This window comes from Ixodes scapularis, unplaced genomic scaffold (genome assembly GCF_016920785.2).
Source record: "Ixodes scapularis isolate PalLabHiFi unplaced genomic scaffold, ASM1692078v2 PGA_scaffold9__187_contigs__length_104089568, whole genome shotgun sequence".
Classification (NCBI taxonomy): Eukaryota; Metazoa; Arthropoda; class Arachnida; order Ixodida; family Ixodidae; genus Ixodes; species Ixodes scapularis.
Genome location: NW_024609884.1, coordinates 99105462 through 99128188, shown reverse-complemented (window position 1 = coordinate 99128188; position 22727 = coordinate 99105462). Strand labels below are relative to the sequence as shown.

Below are 22727 nucleotides of genomic sequence, written 5' to 3'. Positions count from 1 at the left end.
CATAGATATAAGGGCGAAATTTTTCTACAGCCCACACCACCGCGAGACATTCCAGTTCGGAAGAGTGGCACCGACTCTCTGGTTCACTCAGCTTCCTGCTTGCATAGGCGACGGGTCGTTCCCGACCATCCCTATCTCGCTGAAGAAGGACGGCACCTAACCCTTCTCCACTGGCGTCTGTGTGAAGGAACGTTGGGGCGTCCTCCACAAAATGTGCAAGCGTAGGCGGTTCAAGGAGGGATCTTTTCAAATCCTCAAAAGATGCAGCTTCGTCTTTGCCCCATTTCCACTTGGTGTCTTTTTTCAGAAGTTGGTTCAAGGGAGCAGCTCTAGCAGAAAAGTTACTGACGAAGCGACGAAAATAAGAGGCAAAACCCAGAAAACTCTTCAGTTGCTTTATGCTAGTAGGTGCGGATATGCTGGCAAAGGCTGATAGCTTCGCCGGGTCTGGCCGAATTCCATCTTTGCTGACCACGTGACCAAGGTAGGTTACTTCACTGTACCCGAAAAAACATTTGGATGGGTTTAGACGTAGTCGAGCGTTCGTGAGGGCGTCTAAAACAAGACCTAGACGTTGCTGATGTTCGTCGAAACTGTCGGCATAGACGATTACATCGTCTAGATAGACTAATGCCATGGTCCATTTTAGACGGCCGAGAATCCTGTCCATGAGACGCTGGAAGGTCGCCGGCGCATTACACAAGCCAAATGGTAAACGCCGGAACTCAAACAGTCCGTCGGGTGTCACAAAGGCTGATTTTTCAGCGTCGTTTGACTCGAGTTCAACTTGCCAGTATCCTGAAATGAGGTCTAATGTCGTGAAGTATTTGCAACCCTGGAGCCGATCGAGAGCATCATCAAGCCGAGGCAGGGGATACACATCGGGCTTAGTAATGCTGTTTAACTTTCTGTAGTCTATACAGAACCTTGTCGAGCCGTCCTTCTTCTTGACGAGCACGACGGGTGATGACCATGGGCTGTTGGAGTGTGCCACTACGCCTCTCCGGAGCAAATCGTCCACTTGAGCACTGATCTCCTGCCTTTCGGAGATCGACACTCGTCGGGGTTGGTGATGTATTGGCGCGTGGTCACCGGTGTTGATGGTGTGGCGAATTAAAGGCGTACATCCCAATTCTTGCTTTGTAATGGCTATACAGTGACGGAACGTTTTGAGTAAAGACTGTATGGACTCCCTCTGCGTTGCTGTTAGGTCTGGTCCAAAGTTAAATTCAGTCCACGGAATGTTGTCATCTTTGCTGAGTCTGCTCTCTGGGGTGGGTACCACCGGAGAACACACAACGGTTGCGATCATGGTCTCTGGCAATATTTCGAAAGCTGTTCCTAAACTTTCACCTCGCTTAAGGTGAATGTCATCAGTGGCCAAGTTAACTACTAGAATGTTAAGGGCACCTCGTCTCGAAGAGATAAGGGAGCGAGGTGTTGCAAATTCAGTCCCAGGTTGTGAGTGAAGAACCGCTTCAACCAAAAAATCTCCTGAACGCCGATTACCCTGAATCGACGATTGAACCCAGACCGCTGAAGACTTCGGAATCGTTACGTCTAGCGTGGAGACGACTAAGCAGGTGGAGGGATCGTGGGTGAATTTTAGAGGTAACAGAGGATAGAAAACTTTCACCCATGTTCGACAGAAAACTTCAACCAATGTTCTGGCTACCAGTTGGATGTTGCCCGAAAGTATTCGGAAACACTTAGCCAGGTGCAGCAGTAGACAGTAGAAGTAGTAGAAAAATGTACTAGGTTCTTTAAAGTACGGCTTGGGATCATCACAATGGATCGAGGGAAACGTGTCCTCCGACGTCATCTGGGACTTAGACGGCTGTGATGATGACAAAGCAGCGTGGCCACGTGCAAAGGATACTAGCAACTCCACCTCGGAACACCAGTCACACCCGAGAATGACATGTGGGTTTAAGTTTTCCACAATAAAAAAACAAAGATTTACAGTCCTGCCCAGTGCTTCGACGGTCAATTCACAACGCCCCAGGTAGGGTATGAGAGTACTGTTTGCTGACACCAGTCGAGTGTCCTTAGAGTCAGTGGCCGCTGCCGCGTGGTCCGTCGATCGCAGCAAGGCAGCATCAATGACGCTCACACCAGCCCCCGTGTCTACAATGGCATCGATTGGTTGCGTGACTCCGTGTATTAGAATTGAAAGGTGAGGTGTAAGCGACCTGCTTACCGACGCTGCGGCCAGGGGGACTTCGTGGATTACGCGGGACCCTGCCCCGTCGGGCCCGCGTGGGTGTTTTCCTGACGTTGAGAGGTTGGACTCGGGCACGAGCGAGCCAGGTGTCCTGGACGTCCACAGTTGAAGCAGTGGCGCCAGTCAGGCCTACGACGCCTGTACTGCGAGTTGTCGGGTAGAGGATTCTGAATCGTCGGTCGGACGGTAGAGGTGGTGGCTCTGTTCGCCGCGTCCATTTCCAGCGCGTGACCGAGTGCAGCGCTAAGTGTGGTAGGACGAGCGAGCCGCACAAACCGCTGAATTTCGGTGTTGTGGATGGCATCAATGAAAGCTGATGTAGTCATCAGGTGAAGCGTGGCTTCGGAGCACCCTACAAGTGCTTTTCTTGCCAGTCTATCGATAGTGTCGGCCAGTTCTTGGAGTGACTCTGTGCCCTGGCGATAGGTTTTGAGTGACGTGAGATGTAGCTGCTGTATATGTGCATCATTAAAACGAGCTTCTAGTGCTTGCAGAAGGAGCTCATACGTGGTTCGACTTGAGTCCGGTACACTTTCAAGGAAGTCGGCGGCCTTCCCACGGAGCTGGGCGACCAGGGCTGCAGCCTTGCCATGGGAATGCCACCCATTGTGTTGGGCTACTGTTTCGAATTGGATGATAAATGCGCGCCAAGATCCAAGTCCATCAAAAGTTGGAGGTTTGAGACGCGTACCATCGGAATGTAGATGAGCAAGTCCAGCCTGGGGTCTCTCAGCTTCGTCGGGTGGGCGGCGACATACGGTCGATGTCTCTTGAACTTGTGGAAAATCACCTGAGTCTCCTGGTCGCATGGTTGGGAGAGCTTCTTCAAGGTGCTGCAGGCGGTCTTGTACAGACGTGAGGTGGTGGTGAACCTCGGTGAGACGTTGGTTCACGTTCTGTTCAACGTGAGTGACGCGGGCGGCGAGGCGACTGTCGAACTGTTCAAGCAGAGCTGCGGCATCTGTCGCGCTCTTCTCTGCTAACCGGTTGTAGAGCTGTTCAGTAAGCTCGGCCCACGGCGTCTCCGCTGTTGCTGCGTGGGAGCGGGTATTCATGCTGTTTGGAAAACCGCTGCCACCATTTGTTACGGGTAAACCAAAAAACCGTCGTTCCAGTCTCGTTTCTTCGTCTTCTTCTACCCTTAGTACACCTCTTCTACCTTCACCGTTACAATATATATATATATATATATATATATATATATATATATATATAAAACTGAGAAGAAAAAAACCCTTAGTGAAAAACAGCAACAACGGACGATTTAATCTTCGACGTTTCGGCCGGAGGCCGGCCTTCGTCAGGAAGCTGGGAAGCTATATATATATATATATATATATATATATATATATATATATATACTGTATATGTATATATATGCTTGGTAGAAGAGCGTGTAGGTTTAAGTCATGGTTGAAGAAAGAAAAAAACAATTAAAACAGGGACAACACCAACCACATCTTTTCAACTAGCAACAGACGAGTAAACTTTCAACAGCGAGCAGCCGACTATAACCAGGAGGAGAAGGGGGGAGAAGGGAAGATAAGAAAACGCGAAGTGCAAGTCAGAGATGTGGGCTGATCTCGAATTTTAGAAATTAAACTCAGTTTTCGTCAGCAGGAGGGAAGGGTTTGACATGTTTTTTGCTGTGGTCATGGCGAATGATTCTATGATCTCCCTGCCGAATCTGCTCTCATGCCCCCCAGAATTTTTGTTTCATCAAAGAGGGGATGACAATGCAAACACGAACGGGCATGTATGACTGATGGATGATAAGAATCTGGAGAGGCCTTGGAAACTTCGTTGTGATGTTCGCGGAGTTCGTGATTGGTGCATCTGCCTGTCTGTCCTATGTTTTGATGGCCGCAGCTCAAGGGGATGGAGTAGAATTTCTTTTTGCATGGAATGAATTTCTTTTCGTGTTTAACAGTGCAGCCATTCGGAATCCGGTGGTTGTTCACTCGTTGACAGAGTTGTTTAAGACGCATGCGGCACGAGAAGACAACATTCGTGTCGAACTTTGAGGCAATGGAGTTTATCCGGTGGGCTGTATTGTGTACGTAAGGAATGACGGCGAATCTGGATTTTTCTTCTTTTTTTTTTGTGTGTGTGGCTGGGGACTGGCGATCAGGCCCGCGAGTCGGCCTTTCCATTAATGATCCAGAAGGTCGACGGGAAACCCTGCCCTGACGAGCCTCATGTGCTGCACTTTGAAGCTATCTTCTGAAAGATAACAGCAAGACTTCGTCAAGGATGAAGAAAACAACGACAGTTACACCTGCTACGTAAAAGCTTATGCATCCAAAGTGTGTCCTTGAGCTAGAAGCCAGCGCTTGTAGCCTAGTCGTGGGACCACCGCACAGGTGACTAAAATTAGAAGAAAACAAACGTGGGAGGAAAACTGAAAAATTAAACAGCACTTATTGGAAATTAAAGAATCGACAAGATTATACTTTTTATGGTACAAGCCATCTGCGGTACATGGGCATTTGAATGGGGCTCGCAGCCGCGGGATGCCTGCAGGCCGAGTTCCAGCAAATCATAGACCGCATGCGGCCCGCGGGTCGCGTGTTTGAGACCCCTGCCATAGACGGATTTTCAATTGGAAAGGGCGGGCTTTTTCACTGTACTGTTCAATGAAGAGTCTTGTGAAGCGACAGTTATTAAATGCGATAACGTTTCGTTTGACAACCGACACCGCGCAACGTGCAAGTGACGCTAGTGGGTAGTTCTGCCTTTAAGATCCGAGCTACCCGGCCGCCTAGAGCCGTTGCGAAATCGCTTCGGCGGAAGGGGGGACTCGTGCAGCCAGGCGAGACGGAACGCAAGGAGCTCGCGTTTATTTCCGCCTATTACACAGCTTTCGACAAAGGCCACAATTTAGAAAAGAGCAGTACATAGTACTTTGAGTAAATATCCGAAATACACGGCAGGGTCAAACTGGTCTATGAAAAGAGAAAAGGGGTGTGTTGGCTTGAGTTTCAGTAGTGACAAATCTGGAGTAATGGTGTTTAACGACGGATAAAGGGAAATTAGGGTTAGTGCGCAAGAAAGCTAGTGGAAATTTGCCATGTTGATTTCAACCCGAGACTGGTGCCGAAGCAGGAAATTATTTCTACAGTGGATTTCAATGTAACAGGGACAGGCAGCGAGTCTGACTCAGCTAATAATTTTATTCAACCAACCTCTTTAAATACAGAACTACAACCCTCTCAGAACCACCGAACATCCTGTATTTCGAGGTAGCGCGCAAAACCCTCACCCATGTCACAAAACAAACTGAGTGAGGTCACTTACAAATCACAACCACCTTTCGGGTTAGACAAAAACAATCCTTGTAGACAGCTAGGGGTCACAAAAATATACCAGCTTCTGAGCTACGACGCGGACACACACACACATTGAGACATATTCAGCCAACCTGAATCCCTCGAAGTTAACAACACTCTGTGATAGACCATGTAGAAAAATACAAACAACTGCAGGTATTGCTCAATACGTGAACAAATATTTAGAGTAGCACGAAGAAAATATAACAGGAAATGTAAAATAAATACAGGTATTACGAAACGCAAATCACTCAGAACATACAACAGATATTACTGGTGAGTGGTATATGGGAAGGAGTGGTAGTGCCTGAACGAAGTTCTGTGCATTAAAACAAATGTTCGATCAAGATTGGAAATTCAACAAAGGAGCGCGTGGGTAGTTTGGCACTGAAACGTGTGGGAACACACTAGATGAGAATGTACAGAGGGACATGGGCTGATCATGCTTCCTGAGCAAAGAGGCAATTAGCAAATTTAAAGCTGAACAAATGTTAAGTGAAGTGAAGGATATGCGGTGGACACGGAAATTATACGCAAAATTATGCATAAAAATATGTATACAGAAAATCAACGAACCGAACCGGAAAGCTGGTTTTTGAATATATGGAAACTAGTAATAAGACTGAGCAAAGTAGTTCAGTCAAAAATGGAGTGAAAGGTGCATAAAGAAAGTGTGGGAGGGAAACATGCAAGAGAAATCAAATTTAGCAATACAGGTAACAGGAACAGTACATAAGAAAGGAACGGGCGTTCTACAATGCACTGAGGGAGCTCTTCACTGTTTGAGGCAAGGAGTGGGAGTGTTTATTTATTTATTTATTTATTTAAAAGTTCCCTCAAGGCCCGAAGGCATTACAGAGGGGAGCGGGTTACATCAATAGAATTCAACAACATACAATGAATAACAACCTATGAATGTAAAACAATATGTACATATTAGTGAAACGCTGAAATGTGAACATTGTTAAGGCAATTTTTGAAAGCAACGCTGTCAGATATTGATACCACAGACGCTGGAAGGTGGTTCCACAACACTGTAGTTCGGGGTATGAATGAATTGTGAAAAGTAGTAGTGTTACATGAAGGTACGCCCATCTTGTGTCGGTGATCAAGACGCTGTGATATGTAAAAAGGAGGTGCTAATAACTTGTCACGCAAAGTATGATTGTGGTAGTAGATTTTGTGAAACAGGCACAAACGAAAAACTTCTCTACGCGATGCAAGATTAGGCAGGTTCAAACTTGATTTCATGGATGTTACGCTGGCAGTGCGGTGATAATTAGTAAGTATGAATCGGGCGGATCTATTTTGAATTGCTTCAACTGCAGATGTTAATACGTCAGTACCGGGGTCCCAAATTGAAGAGGCATATTCTAGTTTGGTGCGAACAAGTGTTTTGTAAAGAAGTAGTTTAAGTGATAAGGGAGCTGCTGAAAAATTTCGTTTTATGAAACCCAGCATACGATTGGCGTTACTTGTTACGTATTGAATATGAGTTTCCCAGGACAGATTGGATGAAATATGAACCCCCAAATATTTGTAGGTTGTTACTTGTTGTAAAGGAGTGTGGTTTAGGTAATAACAAGAGACATCACTCTGAAGCCGAGAAACCCTTATTACCTTACATTTGTTAGTGTTAAGCTGCATATGCCATAAGTCACACCATTCAGATACACGGTCAAGGTCACACTGAAGAGAAGAAACATCGGATTTGTTAGTCACTTCACGATATATAACACAGTCGTCAGCAAACAAGCTAATCGAAGATGAAACACAGGAGGGTAAGTCATTGACATATATAAGGAAAAGAAGAGGACCCAGTACAGACCCCTGCGGCACTCCGGACGTCACAGAAGCTGAAGGAGAAGACGTGTCATTCGCAAATACAAACTGAGACCGGTTAGTTAGGAAGGCGTGAATCCAAGATAGTGTAGCGGAATCAATGCTGAGTTTGCTTAGCTTATGAAGTAGTAGACTATGTGATACCTTATCAAATGCTTTAGCGAAATCGAGGAATATGCAGTCAGCTTGGGAACTTCGATCAAGAATAAGGTGAAGGTCGTTAGTGAAGGTTAGTAGCTGGGTTTCACACGAAAATGACTTACGAAAACCGTGTTGGGCGGGAGAAAAGAAGTTATTAGACTCCAAAAAGTTTACTAAATGTGAAAAAATGACGTGCTCAAGAATTTTGCATGGGATGCTTGTTAGCGATATGGGACGGTAATTAGAAGGAGAATGTTGATCACCCGTTTTGTGTATCGGCACCACCTTTCCCACCTTCCAGTCGTCCGGCAAATACCCACAATTAAGAGACTGATTAAATAGTTTAGAAAGTATTATTGAAGAATATTCTTTGGTACTTTTTAGGAATTTTGAATTAATATCATCTACTCCCGCGGAACACGATATTTTTAAATTATCGATTACATTAACAATTCCACAAGCATCAATAGCGACCGGGTACATAGGAACAAATCCAGTATGTTGAAATGGAGGTAAAGATGACACGTTAACGTCTGAAAATGAAGCCACAAAGGCGGAGTTCAAAACAAGGGCACACTCACTAAAAGGCACAGCATTTCCAGAGGAACTAAACAATGATATTGACGATTTTTCATTTCGATTAATTACATTCCAAAACTGCTTTGGGTTGCTTGTTAAAAGTGATGGTAGAGTTACATTAAAATAAGTAGCCTTCGCATTTTCAATAGCACTTTTATAATTATTGGCTGCAATATGGTATGCAGACCATTTAGAATCAACATTTGAAAATTTAGCTGCTCGAAATTTTTGTTTTTTCTTGTTAGAAAGCCTTTTTAATGTGGTGTTAAACCATGGTGATTGCGGGTTAACGGAAATATTGCGCAAAGGTATATATGTATTAGTAAGATGCACAACCTGCGTTTTAAATAAATCCCAATTTTCCTGAATTGAGCGTTCCGAAAAGAGCGGCAAGTAATCATCAAGAAAAAAAGAAAGTTCACTGTTAATGGCCTCGAAGTTACCTTTAGCATAGTCGCGTATTTTTTTCTGAATCTTTGGAGCATTTCTAACAGGAACATCGATGACAAAATGTATTAATGAATGATCACTTATGCCCTGCATGGTGCTAATTGAAGATATTAAAGAAGATGACGTTGTTAAAATTAGATCCAATATGTTGGCTGTTGTATGGGTAATTCTAGTAGGAAGAGTCATCAATTGACTGAAGCTGAAATCGCTACACATGTTTATGAAGTCAGTCGCGTCTGATGAAAATGGGTGACTGTAAGCATGCAAGCCAGTCCAGACTATATTTGGGTAGTTGAAGTCACCTAAAAGAATGATCGGAACGGAAGGAAAGCGTATTATTAATGAGTTTATTGCGTCATGAAGACTGGTAACGAAGGAATGATTGTTAGATGGCGGGCGATAGCATACACCCAAAATAAGTTTCTGGTTATTCAAATGCAAACAAACCCATGTTATTTCCAAATCGCTATTCAGGCGCACGCAAAACGATTCAATATGACTTGCAATTGCGATTAACACACCGCCACCAGTCCTTTCACCTCTATCGCAACGATAAACCTTGAAACTTTTTTCACAACAAAATATTTCGGAATTTTTAACAGAAGAGGAAAGCCACGTTTCGGTTAAAACCACAATATCAGCACTGGATGAGTCTATAGCAGAGCACAAGTCATCCCTATGACGCAACACACTCCTTATATTACAAAAAAGTACTGACAAATGTTTGTTTTTATCAGTACGACCCTCACCCCTCGCAACTCGTTATGATGATGCAGATGTTAGGTTAGTTGGAACAATCTCTGTGTTATCTCTCGCGCGCACATCGGGGGCGGAACCGAACTCAAAAACATTATCAGTAGTCGCGTTGTACATGTAGCACTTTTTGTTGACATGCAGCTTGTTATACCGCAGCTGATATATGCAATTCGTAGCTTTACCAAATTCAATTAGTTTTTTTCTGGCAATTCGAGTAGCTGGAGAAAAATCTTCGGTGATATACGTCGTGCTTCCTTTTAATTTTAGTCGCGAGAAAAGTACCTTGTCCTTGACCTTAAAGGAAGAAAACTTTATAACTAGCGGGCGACATCTGGTAGGATTGAAGGAGCCGATTCGATGTGCGCGCTCAATGCAATCTGGGGTAACCTGGAGCTGAAGGGAACGGGAAATAAGCTCGAGAACTTTTGTTTCACTTTCCGCCCATGTTTCTGACGCAACATCGGGAAGACCATGAATAATGAGGTTATCACGTCTTGAACGATCTTCAAGTTCATTAAGACGCTCGAGTAAGTTAACGTTATTGTTCTGCAAAGCTTCTGCGACGCCCTGCATCTCTTGAAAGTCGTGGTCGACTATTTCAAGCGCAGAAATCTTACTTTCAACAAGGAGGAGTCGACTTCCAAATTCGTTAATTTTTGCTTCAATGGATTGCTGGTTTTTTTTTATTTCTTCCACGGTTTTTATTAAACTGCTCTGCCCCTCCTGTGACTTTATGGCACGAGCATTAAGGTCTTGCAGCAGCTTGCATACATCATCTAGTTGCGTCGCTTGAGCTACAGTCATGGGGCCGGGGTTAAGCTCTACGTCGCCAGAGAGTAATAACAGTGACCTCAAAACGTCGAGACACTCCAGAAGTAATGCGAAAAAAACACTTGGGCACGGAAACAGCAAAAGGCAATGGTTGTTAGTTTTCTTAGCGTGTAGTGATGGAACGGAACCAACCTGCACAAGGATGCACACAGCGTTAGAACGATGCATTCCTAAGCTGTTTCCATGCCCACTGAAGCATCCAAGGGCGCTCCACGGTTTTAAAGCCAGGCCATCCGTGAGTGACGATGTCGATGTCGATGCGTAAACCCTCTCGAACGGAGTGAAGACACGCTGCGGTTGCGGCCAATCCGCGGGAGCACCGAAGGGCCCGCCGACGATGTTGTCCGGAAAGCCAAGCAACACTTGATTATTTGCTGACGGGGTGACGATGACTGGTTGAAGTAACGGTGACCAGCGCCGCAGGAAGAACAGCGATGCCAGTATCTGCACAAGGATGCACACAGCGTTAGAACGATGCATTCCTAAGCTGTTTCCATGCCCACTGAAGCATCCAAGGGCGCTCCACGGTTTTAAAGCCAGGCCATCCGTGAGTGACGATGTCGATGTCGATGCGTAAACCCTCTCGAACGGAGTGAAGACACGCTGCGGTTGCGGCCAATCCGCGGGAGCACCGAAGGGCCCGCCGACGATGTTGTCCGGAAAGCCAAGCAACACTTGATTATTTGCTGACGGGGTGACGATGACTGGTTGAAGTAACGGTGACCAGCGCCGCAGGAAGAACAGCGATGCCAGTATCTGCACAAGGATGCACACAGCGTTAGAACGATGCATTCCTAAGCTGTTTCCATGCCCACTCTGTGTTAAGGACAACGACATAGAAGGCTCTTTTTTTTAAACAGACACACGTGCAGACTTGTACCGTACGCATTACAAGTAATCAAATTACTTGTAATCGATTACTTTTTGGAGTAATTTTGTAATAAGTTGATTAATTTTATTAGGCAGTAATCGAAAAAGTAATCTGATTACTTTTTGAAGTAATAAAATTACTTCTAACCGTTACAATTTGTCCACGGGACCCCCCCCCCCCCCCGGCACACCCCTTTTTTTTATAAAATGACAAAAATAAAATTTGCTCTTTTTTTTTTAACGGAAAAAAGAAAGATTTTTGCGGAGCTGTAGGAAACGAGCTTAATCTCTTTCTAAGTAGTTTCTGCGAAATGTCCGGTTTTTTTTTGTTTTGTTTTTTTTTTTTCGAGCTGGGACTGGGAGTGGGAAGCCTCAGTGCGTGACAAAGGCCACTCAGGGCAAAGTTTGAGGAAGCAGAATGTAGCTTTGTGAGTCCTTCGTTCAAACTAGCCCCCTCACGCACACATACACAGAAATAAAAAAAAAAAAATCCTGCTTAGGGCACCTACTCGCAGCCCGTAGGAGAACCAGAACCGAAGAATGCCTAAAGCGGATGCAAAATATAACAAAGGCAGTTAAAATATTTCCCCATTTCCCCTCGTGGTCTTTGTGACAAGCAATGTTTCGAGTTGAGAAGTGGTCGGGGCGATCTCTTCCGCTAATGAATACTACACATGATCCGTTTCAAATCCTGGAGCTGCTGCTCTTGTGTATAACATGCGAGCTCATCCACATGTGAATAATAAAATGAGCGACGCAAACTTTGAGCGACAACCCTTGCTCAAGCTTAACAAGATGTAGAACCAGTCTTGTACTGAACGGCGTTCCAAGGAACGGCGTTCCTGGAACGCGTTCCTTTTAGAAGGAACGCCGCCGTTCCATTTTGCATCGCTGGAACTGGAACGGGAACGCGTTACATTTTTGCTGGAACGGAAAGAGTAACGGCGCTTCTTTTTTTCGTCCAGTGGAGTAATTTTTATTTTATTTCTAACAGGGAAAGTATGAAAGTACAAAAAAAGTATCTTTACAAAGTGCAGGATCTCGTTACCTTTTTTTCCACTAATCTTAGGGATTATTTTTTGTGGTCCTCACTTGCTAACAGTTTTGGGTGCAGGAGAGCTGGTAAGCATTGATTATTTTTTGAGTGCCCGAAACTGCGGTACACAAAGCGAAACGTTTAGTCGTAGGATAAGACAAAGAAAGAGGGTTGTTTCAAACTCAGCTACTTTCTTTGGTTCCACAAATCGTCATACACCCAGAAATGTTATTCCGACTACAGCCATTTTCTAACTTAAATAACAAGACCTATTATTACAACAAGATCACAGATTGACAGATATCAACTCACCCTTGTATCCTCAACTTTGGTCACTTAAAAGATACAAAAAAAAAAAACCTTTATTCCTTCTCTTGTCCCCCACCTTCAAACTGAACGACAAATCTAACCTTCACAAAAAGCAATTGTAGCTTTCAAGACTGACTTTCCAAAAGCCCTACCCTCTCCTTCACTTGCTCGTCTTGCGGACAGCAACATTGAGAAGCAACTGTTGTTAAGTTCTAACACGGGACATTGTTAATTGAAAGAAACGTGTGAGGTTGTTATAAAACGCTCGTGCAATCTTGGGTCAAAGTACATTCGGCTCGTCTCTATTGTGCACTAAAAACATGGACATGGTTAATAGCTGAGATTTCTAACATGAATATATCAACAAATGAAACCCTGCTTCCGCGTGTTTTCTTCTCCTGGTGCCCTTCTATCACGACATACAAACTCGTATAGTGAATACTAATGGGATAGATAAAAAAACTCTTCTTGATTTAACTACGTATGGTAATCAGGAAGAAAATACAAATGTAACGTATATGTAACGATGCGTTCCATTTTTTAAACTGTAACGGGAACGAGTTCCTTTTTCCCATATGGAACTTGTAACGGGAACGCGTTCCAAAAATCAGAAGGAACGAGGAACGAGCTTTCGTTCCTTTTTTTGAGGAACGTGTACAACACTGTCTAGAACCCACTCCGCTCGCCCCCCCCCCCCCCCCCCCCCACACACACAAACACACACACACTGGCGAACGCCCAAATCATTAAACGTCTTCAAACGAATTCTATGCTTGTGTCCGCATTGTGAAGGTGCAACGACCACGAAGAGGGAGCCAGTTTTTCTTCTTCAATACTTGTGCAAATGTGAAATATAGGTTGGAAGTAGTTCATTGGTATGAGCGCTAAATATGTGTATTTACACAATAAAGTAATCGGGAAAGTAACGATTACTTCTTTAAGTAATGTCCAATTACTTTTGCCGTCGAGTAATCAAGTAATCTAATCCAATACTTTTTAGCCAAGAGTAATAGAAATTGTAATCGATTACTTTTTTTTAGTAACGTGTACAAGACTGCACACGTGTGCCGTGAGTTATAGTGATAGCGAGACAGTGGATCATATAGTTTGGAAGTTGTTAACCTTGTTCAACTTTTATTTTAATTACCTCTTTGGTCACTGAGTACGAGCAGCCCTTGTCCCTCTAAACATTCTCATTTAGCGTGTTCTCATACCTTCCAGTGCCAAACTACCCACGCGCCCCATTGTTCAATTTCCAACCTTGATTGAACATCTGTGCTCATGCACAAAACCCATCAACCAAGCACTACCACACCCTTCTATATACCCCTCCCCACGTCGGTTCTTTTATAATTTCTCAGTATTTTGTCTTTTACAATAGTTGAATTTATTTTCCATTTCCTATTTATATTTTCTCGTGTTCCTTTAGATAATTGTTCACTCATTGAGCAATACCTGAAGTTATTTGTATTTTTCTAGATGGTCTATGACAAAGTGTCTTTTACTTTCAGTGGTTCGGGACTGCTGAATATGTATCACTGTGTGTGAGTGTGTGTGTGTCGTAGTTAAAAATGATTGTATATTTTTGTGAGCTTTAAAGGGATACTACAACGAAATTTCGGCGCTCATTTTTTGGTCTATATGTGTTCAAAAGAGCAGTATCACATGGAACATACCAATATCTTGTTAAAAAAGTCTCGAAAAGGAATTTTAAAACGAATTAAACGATTAGCAAAGAGCACCTGGTGGATGTCGCTAACGCCTCGGTCGTAATACCCGTCTAGGAACCTTGACAGCTAATGACGGAGGTTGTCTCGTCTCCGGCCACGACGAGAGAAGGGGGGAAGGAGGAACTCCCCTCTTCCCGAGAATCCCTTTTGTGTGTCGTAGAAGTCGCTATTGTCCCCCTAGAAGATTATAGAAGATTAACCCGTCACTCAAAATTCGTACAAAAGCAGCCGCTTCGGTGGCTGGAACGACTAGGCCATCTTCTCGACGTCAGCCTCGCCGTAGCTTTGCTCGTCTTGAGACGACCTACGTCACGATTGCGTTGGATGTCACGTGCTCTAAGCTGGGCCTTCTCCGAGCGCTTGCCAGAGTGGGCCGTTTATAACGAAAAATACAGCCACCAGCATCAAAATACAAGCGTGCGATTGTCATTTACGGATATTGTGGATCATATTCAACCTATTTTTGAACACGACGGGAATATTTCAAATTTCGTTGAAGTATCCCTTTAACTGTTTAGAAGTTTTTTTTTTTTTTTTTTTTTTTTTTTTTTTTTTTTTGTCTAAACCGAAAGGTGGTTGTACTTTGTACGTAGCCTCACTCAGTTCGTTTTGTGACGTGGGTTTCGCTTTGCCCTTCCTGAAGGGTAACTGATTAGGCCGGAGCACCGCGTTTTGCTGGCACGGATGAAAAACGGAATAACATAGAAATACAACCACAAAAAGTGGTTAGAAGATGGGAGGAGAAGGTCCAGAGCAGCCTGATAATTATCAAAATTGGTAGGGTTAATGATTTAACGAGAAACGAAAGTCTTAGTTCGCCTTGAGCATGTTGCGGAAGTTTTTATTAAATGAAAGGTTATAGCCAATTATAAAACGGAGTGTAAATGTTTCTAGTCTAGGTGGCGCAAGCTACCACCTGACACGAAGGGTATATCATCCATCCATTCATACATCCTATAATGGGAGACATACGCTTGTTGGAAGTAATCTGATTGTCTTAACAATCCATTTCACGAAAAAAAGAAAAGTGAACTGAAGAGCAAATCGCCGAACAGAAGCGGCTGCCAACTGGGCCTTAGCGTGTTCGTCTTGCCAATGAGACGAAGGAAAATAGAGAACAGTGTTTGGATAAAGGCAGAGATTAGGGCAGATACGTTCTCCTAAGACCAAGGGCTGAGTCTCTTAATTCAATTTGCGCAATAAAACCTCACTGACTACGTTTCAATGCTATCGGATTTTGATTAATTCTGCTGGAAGAAGGGCAGAAAAAACAGCTCCGTTTTATATTATTCTTGTAAACATCGCAGTGCTCGCTGGCTCTGCTAAGAATGTTGACGAGGATGAGGACAATGGGAATGTCGGAAGTGCTGACTATTACTTTTTCTTCTTTTTTATGCCGAATATGTTTTGGAATTTTGTGAGGGCATTTGTTGTGGGATCATGTAGTTTTGGATATTCTCTGCGTCGTTTACGAAATTCTGCAACAAGTGATTACCCCATTTGCCTATTTAAAAAGCTCCTGGCACCCACTAAGTAGAACAAGGTTAAAAAGAAAATAAAACTAGAATATGATGGCCGTCTCCAAGATGAGAAAGGTCATGTGCAAGCGCGCAGCGAAGTAGGTGCGCGACTGGGCGGTTGGCAGACGCCAGTGCTGGTGATTGTCGTGATCGATGAAAGGTAAAGAGAGTAAGTTAAACGACACTTCTTGTTTGAAGTCATCCTAAGAGGCATGGAATGCACCATTTCGCCAGTTACTTCGCAAATGCGGGTGAAACATTCAAACCAGGCTTTTTAAGATATTCTTTTCATTGCAAATACGCTGATTCTAATGCTCAAACGTTTTAGGGCATCTGCAGGAACTGTGTATTGACGTTTCAGAAAATGAAAATATATCAATGGTGGGGATCTTAGTATTCCTTTAACGTCAAGCATACCTCCTGTAGATGCGACATCGACTCACAAAAGAAATGAGCTCTCTATCTCTAGCAAAGGATCTACAATATACCCTTTTCAAAAGGCAACCAAGCAACACTGGCAGTCGCCATTGCTTGAACACGAAGCCCGTGTTTGAGTCCGAGTACTTGCCGATCGCTACCTCAGTGATCCTTTCCAACACGAGCTCAGCCGAGTTCACGCCGAACGCTGACATCATACTCGTGTGCAATGCATGCTCGGAGTATATACGTCATGCGGCAATGGCGGAGAGTTGCTGGCGTAGACTTTTGAATAGGCTCTATTGGGATCTTGTGGTCATCACAGGCGCACGCACTTTCATCCGACCGAAGGAAGAAAAAACAAATTATCTACCTTTACTTCTTTTTAACCCCGTGTATAAAGTTTTCCTTGAGCACCTAACTCGACTCGCGGGGAGATGACTATATTCCCTTTGGCTTAACACCACCCAACTAGCCGTAAATATTTACGAGAAAGCATATGATAACCTTGACGGGTTCCTTGGCATCGCCCAGCCGTCTTCAGAGCTTTTTTTTCTTTTTTTCTCAGGTCGACTACAACAATATATGGTGTAACGTATCTTATCGGCATGATAAGCGGGGCGGAGCGCATGCCCAGTTTTCGGTGCGAACTCGATAAAGTGCCACGGCACCGGCCGTGGGCGCGCTTTTTGCTTGAGATGGGACTGAAATAAAGTCGCCTGCCAGAACGAAGGTGTCGTCACTCCGGCCATCACGGCCGAAACGTAACAATGGGTTGTACAAAATATCTTCCGCTTTTAAGAGCGCGGGCTGACACAGCACCATCCTGGCCTAGAGCATGGAGGGCCACCAATCCACCCCCTTGGAGGAAACCACGTTTGAGAGATCTTCTGCCGCAATATGGCTCTCAAAAGACAAGCCTATGCCGGACAAACCTTGGAAGGTAAAGCTCCGATGGGTGCAGCGCATCGTCGGGCGGAGGGACTACAGTGATGACAGGAGTGGGATCATATGGCAAAAATTTAGGAGGCGCAATTACACAATACTGCTTGGAAAAATACAGCGAAAACAAAAGATCACGAGGCTGTCAGCAAACATTTGGTTCCCACAGATAATCTTTGACTACTCCAACCTGATCTATGACTGAGTTAGCCACCTTGATCACCACTCACAGCTGGGGGTTACCCCCGATGCAGCCATGCGCAACAGCCCCGACGACGGTTTCATCTCTGTGAGCTGAATAATGCACGAGGCAGACGGTATATCACACCAGGCCATCAGAAACCTCTGACTGAGTAAAAATTTCCAGCAAACACTCCTACAGTGAATACGGCCCAACACAGTGAGGAACAACCACCAAGACGGAAACACACCTTTAGAACACTCAACGGCGAACTGGAGCACGCGCAACTCATTAGAAAACAGCAACCCATTCCTCTTGAACTGTCCTCAATTTGAGGACAACTGCTGTTCTGGTTACCACTATCGGCGGCTACACTACATTTCTACTTCACATTCGAAGAGATTGCGACAGTAGTGAGCTTTAGTATTGCGCATAAGGGGGGAAAGTGAGCACAGTGCGTCTGTGTTTGCATTTCGTATTCCACACTGCGCGTGCGCGTAGTCAAAACTACGGTGTTGAATTGGAGCATTGCGACGACGCGCATGCGCAGCGAGGAGAATGCAACGCTCACGCAAAAGTACAACGGTTGCGTTTGCTGCTACACGCAATGCTGAAGCTCTACTATATGAGGTATCGCGTTAGAATTACCAGTGTGACCGGCAACGCGTGAGTTTTTTCTCTAACCTAGTAACCTACTTTTCATATTTCAAAAGAGTAACAGATAACCTAGCCACGTTCACTATTTCGAGTAACGGGTAACATTGTTTAGAGAAACGGGTGGCACATTGTCACATCTTCCTCTGAGATGTTCAGAAAAATTGCATTTCAATAGCTTTTTGTTTTTATGCGCAAAGTAATATTAATTATTGCACTCATCCCACATAACTTCGAAATCAAAACTGGAAAAAACACAAGGCAATTATGTTAAATTTCTGCTTGACCATAATGTTTCTTGAAATAGGTCGCGTATGCATACGTCTAATGTCGAAAGAGTAAAACGTTTTATTTCATAAAGAAAAATGAACGCAAAAGTAACATGCGCTACTTTTTATCGGTAACCGTAACGGTAACGCGTTCGTTTTATCTTTAGATGACAGAGGTCAGTAATGTGTTCCTTTTATCTGGAAGGAACGAATAATTTATCACATTGCTTTTTTTCGGTAGCGCCTACAACACTAGGTTGCAAGCATTATTCTCCTTGTTTCTCTCTTTCGCTCTTCATTCGCCAGGCTGTGCTAGTGTTCGCTGAGTAATTATATGGGCGGTATAGCTCCCCATCTCTCCCCTTTACGTCTTTTCCGCCTGATGGGATGTCCCACTTTGCAGTTGCGACCCAAGGAAGCATATTGATGTAAGGGTGGACCACGGTGATAACATGCATAGGTAAGGGCACGACACGGCGAACGCTGCACGCGACCGACCAGATAAAGACCCGTTGGCGCGCGCCCGAGTGGCCTCGGCCGACAGTATCTCCGAAGTCCAGACGGAGACCCTGACAAAAAATATAACAAAAATGGGTCACGTCCCCCTGGCTGCCGGGCGCGCGCCCTTTCCGTTCGGAGCGTCTGCTTTTATCTTGAAGGACGTTGGCTTGAACAGCGCGCCAGAGATCTCTCCGCTTCACCACGTTCAGAAAACTGTTATTGCCACTGTGGAGAGACCAAACTAGAGTAAGTGACCAAGCTGTGTCTAAGAAACGCGCGTAGCGCAGTACCAAGTTCTACGTGACGTGGGACACCCAGAAAACGACGTTAAAACAAGCATGTCTACCACAGAGAACCATGGGAAACTAAGCCCGCGACAAGGTGCTGCCAGGCGTGTACGGAAGAGCCATCTGGTGGCGCCGCTTGCCACCAAGGCGAGGAGAGGACTTCTGGCAGGTGCGACGAACGTGTTGTCGACACCTGTAGATATCTTACACCGCGCGGTGGACGTAGACCGAGTCCCACACATAGAAAATGACTGGGGCTGTTTGAGAGGCAACAATTACGCATCCACTCATCCCTTTCCAGCACCCAACACAGCAGCATCCACCACTCCCTGAGGAAAACCGGACTGCCAAGAGGATAGCTCCCAGATTTCCCTTCGCTGCCACCAATCGTAGCAAAAACTGCTCAGACACCCACCAGTGTCTTTCACTGCGTGATTACTGATGGCTTTTTTTTTTTGGCAGGTTTTAATTGGTCAACTTTAGCAATTCGGTAATCCTCTGTTCTCACCATTATCTGTAACAGTCGGTCTCCCCCTGTACTCAAACAAAATTATGAATATCACTCCTCATGAAAGATATACCAGGCTTTAGGAAAAGCTGGGAGTTCAATTTCCTACAAAACATGGATACAGCCAATCACGTCGAACAAGAATCTCAGCGAATGATGAAGCTCACAATATAAGTGGGCAAGAAAATGCGATATGCACTGGGATAAGAGCATAACGTATCCCTTGCTTATTTTCACTGCGCACATCACATATGTTTCGTCTAAGTTTATGTTGAGGTTCGTAATTGGGCAAGATACTTCTACTGTCGGCCGTGGTTGGTTTTCTCCGTGCTTTGCAGCCGAGGGAACTCGAAAGGTTTTGGGAGTGCCATGCGAATTCCGTTCTTCATCTTTAAAGAAAACATAAACTACTACTTCCACTTAAGTTGCCTGGGTGATTATGTCATTGCTCACATTTCCGTCTTTGATTTGTTTTTTATTATTATTACCAGGTTTGTACCTGGTAATAAGAAAACCAGGTTTGAGGATAACGCAATTAACACAAAGGTGCAAGCGAGCTCGACAAGACGGACGATAATTACCATCATATCCTTAAAATGCAATTGTTGGTGTTAGACTTTTGGCAGCTGTTAAAACCCGCTTGCTCTACTCACGTCTAACTCCTGGTTAGGTCAGTTGGTAGAGCGCTCTACTGCAAATGGAGAGGTCCCTGGCTCGATATTTTGACAAGGCTGATTCTTTCGGTCGCGCACCAGTCACATATTGCTGTGTTTGGAGATTTGTGCCTATCCTTCGTCCACTTGGTTCCCCTTCTCCAAGGTTTATTATCGTCATAAATACAGGCTTGAACATTTATAAAAAAAAAAAAAAACGCCGCATGGCAGCTCATCCCGTGCGCGCGTATAGCGTCGTAATGAGAAGAGCTCTTCGCTACAGCGATTTGGCCTAGACCTCTTCCGCCGCCGCAAACATCGAAGGAGTTTTTGTTTGGCCGATTGGGAACGAGCCGCAGCGGCGCGCTGCAGCAGACGTGCGGGCGGCTGCTTAGTCCGCGGCTAGCAAGCACCGCTCCGCATGTCATTAGGGGCCCTTTCTATGGCATTTTTCTGTCGGCTGACGCCGCAGCGCACGCAGCTCGCCTCATGCACTATACGTCCTCTGTGCCCCCCGAAAGCTTGTAGTTACTTGCCGTTTAGTCGGACGGCAGGCAACAGATTTTTAATGCGAAAGCATCAACTGGGGGTCCCATGGAGCGAAGCCCGGCGGCGTCAGTAACCACGAAAAACGGCACCTAAATTCCTATCTTCCCATTGGCTGAGCAAAACGGCAGATAAAGTCCCATTGGCTGCAACGCGTCATATCAGATGCTTTGTCACCGTAGCCGGTGAGGCCGCTTGATGTCAAGGCGGACGCGCCTCAGAGATAAATAAAACACAAAGAAAAGCTTGCTTGGGAGAAGAGCGTGTTGGTTTAAGTCACGGAGGAAGAAAGAATAAAACAATTAAAACAGGGACAACACCAACCACATCTTTCAACTAGCAACAGACGAGTAAAGTTTCAACAGCGAGCAGCCGACTATAACCAGGAGGAGAAGGGGTGAGAAGGGAAGATAAGAAAACGCGAAGTGCAAGTCAGAGTGGTGGGATTATCTCGGATTTTAGAAATTCAACCTCAGTTTCGTCAGCAGGAAGGAAGGGTTTCACACATTGTCTTTTGCAGTGGGCAAGGCAAATGATCTCCCTGCCGAATCTGCTGTCATGCCCCCCCCCCCCCCCCCCCCATGATTTTTGTTTCATCAAAGAGGGTATGACAAAGCAGACACGAACGGGCATGTAAAAACAACGTGTCAAATTCTTCCCCTTGCTGACGAAAACTGAGGTTGAATTTCTAAAATCCGAAATAATCCCACCACTCTGATTTGCATTTCGCGATTTTACCTCCCCTTCTCTCCCCTTCTCCCCCTTCCCCTCCTGGGTATAGTCGGCCGCTCGCTGTTGAAACTTTACTCGTCTGTTGCTAGTTGAAAGATACGGTTGTGTTGTCCCTGTTTTAATTGTTTTATTCTTTCTTCATCCATGACAAACAAAAGCATTGCAACACAATTCCTAGTTACCGAAGCCGTCGCGAAGTCGGCGCCGAGAATGCTTTCGCATTCACAACTCATAAGAAGTGCTTAGGTGTTCTCGGAATTTCCTTATCTCTAAACCTTGCAGCTCCGGTGCGTCTTTCTGTCTCGACAAGCCGTGATGCGAGACCGATCGTCATTATTCATTCTCCTTTAGGGGTGCGCGGCTCACCATCGCCGCTTTTAGTTATCGCGCATTTCCCGACGCTGCCGCTGAGACGGCCCCGATGTAATTTATTGCGTCGTAATCCCTCGCACGAAAAAACGAGGTCAGGTGTCGTCTCTTCAGCTTCCTTATAAAGTGTCCACGCGAGTCTTCCCCTCAAAAACACAAAACGGAGCGAAAGTCTCAAGACGCCGCGTGCGAAGTAATGTACAGTATTCCTTGCCACCGTCTATAGTACGTGACAAATAGAGCGAAATGGTACCACACTCGCTCACCTGCCGTGGCCAGCTCGCCTTCTCTCCTGAGGTCGGAAACGAAGGCGAACAGGACAACAAAATAGCTGGCCTATACAAACGGCTAGAACGTGTGGAACACATAGAACCCAAACGAGATCTGCAGTCCGGAGTTCACGACCTCGAGTGGCGTAGCAGAAAACTGAACCTTGAGATTCACGGAATTGCTCAAACTGTGAATGAAGATCTGCGCTGCAAATTGAATGAGTTCGCGACCCGGCTAGAGATTCCACCCCTTAATGAAAGTGAAATAACCGATATACACAGACTCCCCTCAAGAGCAGACAGGGTTCCGGGCATTATAATTCGCTTCGCCAGACAAAGCACAAGGAGCTATGGCTTGAACTGAAAAAAAAGCTGAGGGGTGTGAAACCCAATGTATACATAGAGGAAAACATGACTAAGCGTAACCGGGAGCTGCTATCGGCAGCAAAAGAATGGAGAAGGAGCAGAGCACAAGTATGTCTGGCATAAGAACGGAAGCGTACTTGTAAGAAAAACTGAAGGCGAACGAGCAGTTGTTATCCGTTGCGAAGATGACCTGATTAAGAGTGCTTGAGTCTTTTATTTTTTTACATTGTATCTATCTTTTGCGAACTTCATGATAATAAATGTCTGATCGGTGTTTTATAGCTCCCCAAGAACTAGAATTCCATGTTGACCATGAACGGTCCTTAAAATGTTTACATGTGAACGCACAATCGACAAGAAATAAGGCACCAGATATTGAATTGCTACTCGACCAGTTTTGTTTTTTGTTTGACATT

The 22727-nt window shown here is 45.0% G+C and overlaps 2 protein-coding genes across 2 annotated transcripts in view; both read right to left on the bottom strand.

The window, feature by feature from the left end:
- Nucleotides 1-22727, bottom strand: part of LOC8025400 (neuropeptide Y receptor type 2) — a 1264215-nt gene that overhangs the window by 1152908 nt on the left and 88580 nt on the right. The gene's annotated exons all lie outside the window — the stretch shown is intronic.
- Nucleotides 9293-10961, bottom strand: LOC120846489. The gene is made up of 2 exons (XM_040218246.2): nt 10606-10961; nt 9293-10293 (listed from the first exon to the last, which is right to left on the bottom strand). Exons 1-2 carry the CDS (start codon nt 10942-10944, stop codon nt 9328-9330), a joined length of 1305 nt encoding a protein of 434 aa, XP_040074180.1. The 5' UTR covers nt 10945-10961; the 3' UTR covers nt 9293-9327.

Bases quoted from the DNA above. Each gene is read 5' to 3' on its own strand.
- LOC120846489 (XM_040218246.2), bottom strand. From the start codon at position 10,944: ATGCATCGTTCTAACGCTGTGTGCATCCTTGTGCAGATACTGGCATCG. The intron at 10,294-10,605 runs CTTGTGCAGATA...GCTGTGTGCATC, and splicing joins GTTCTAACGCTGTGTGCATC to CTTGTGCAGGTTGGTTCCGT.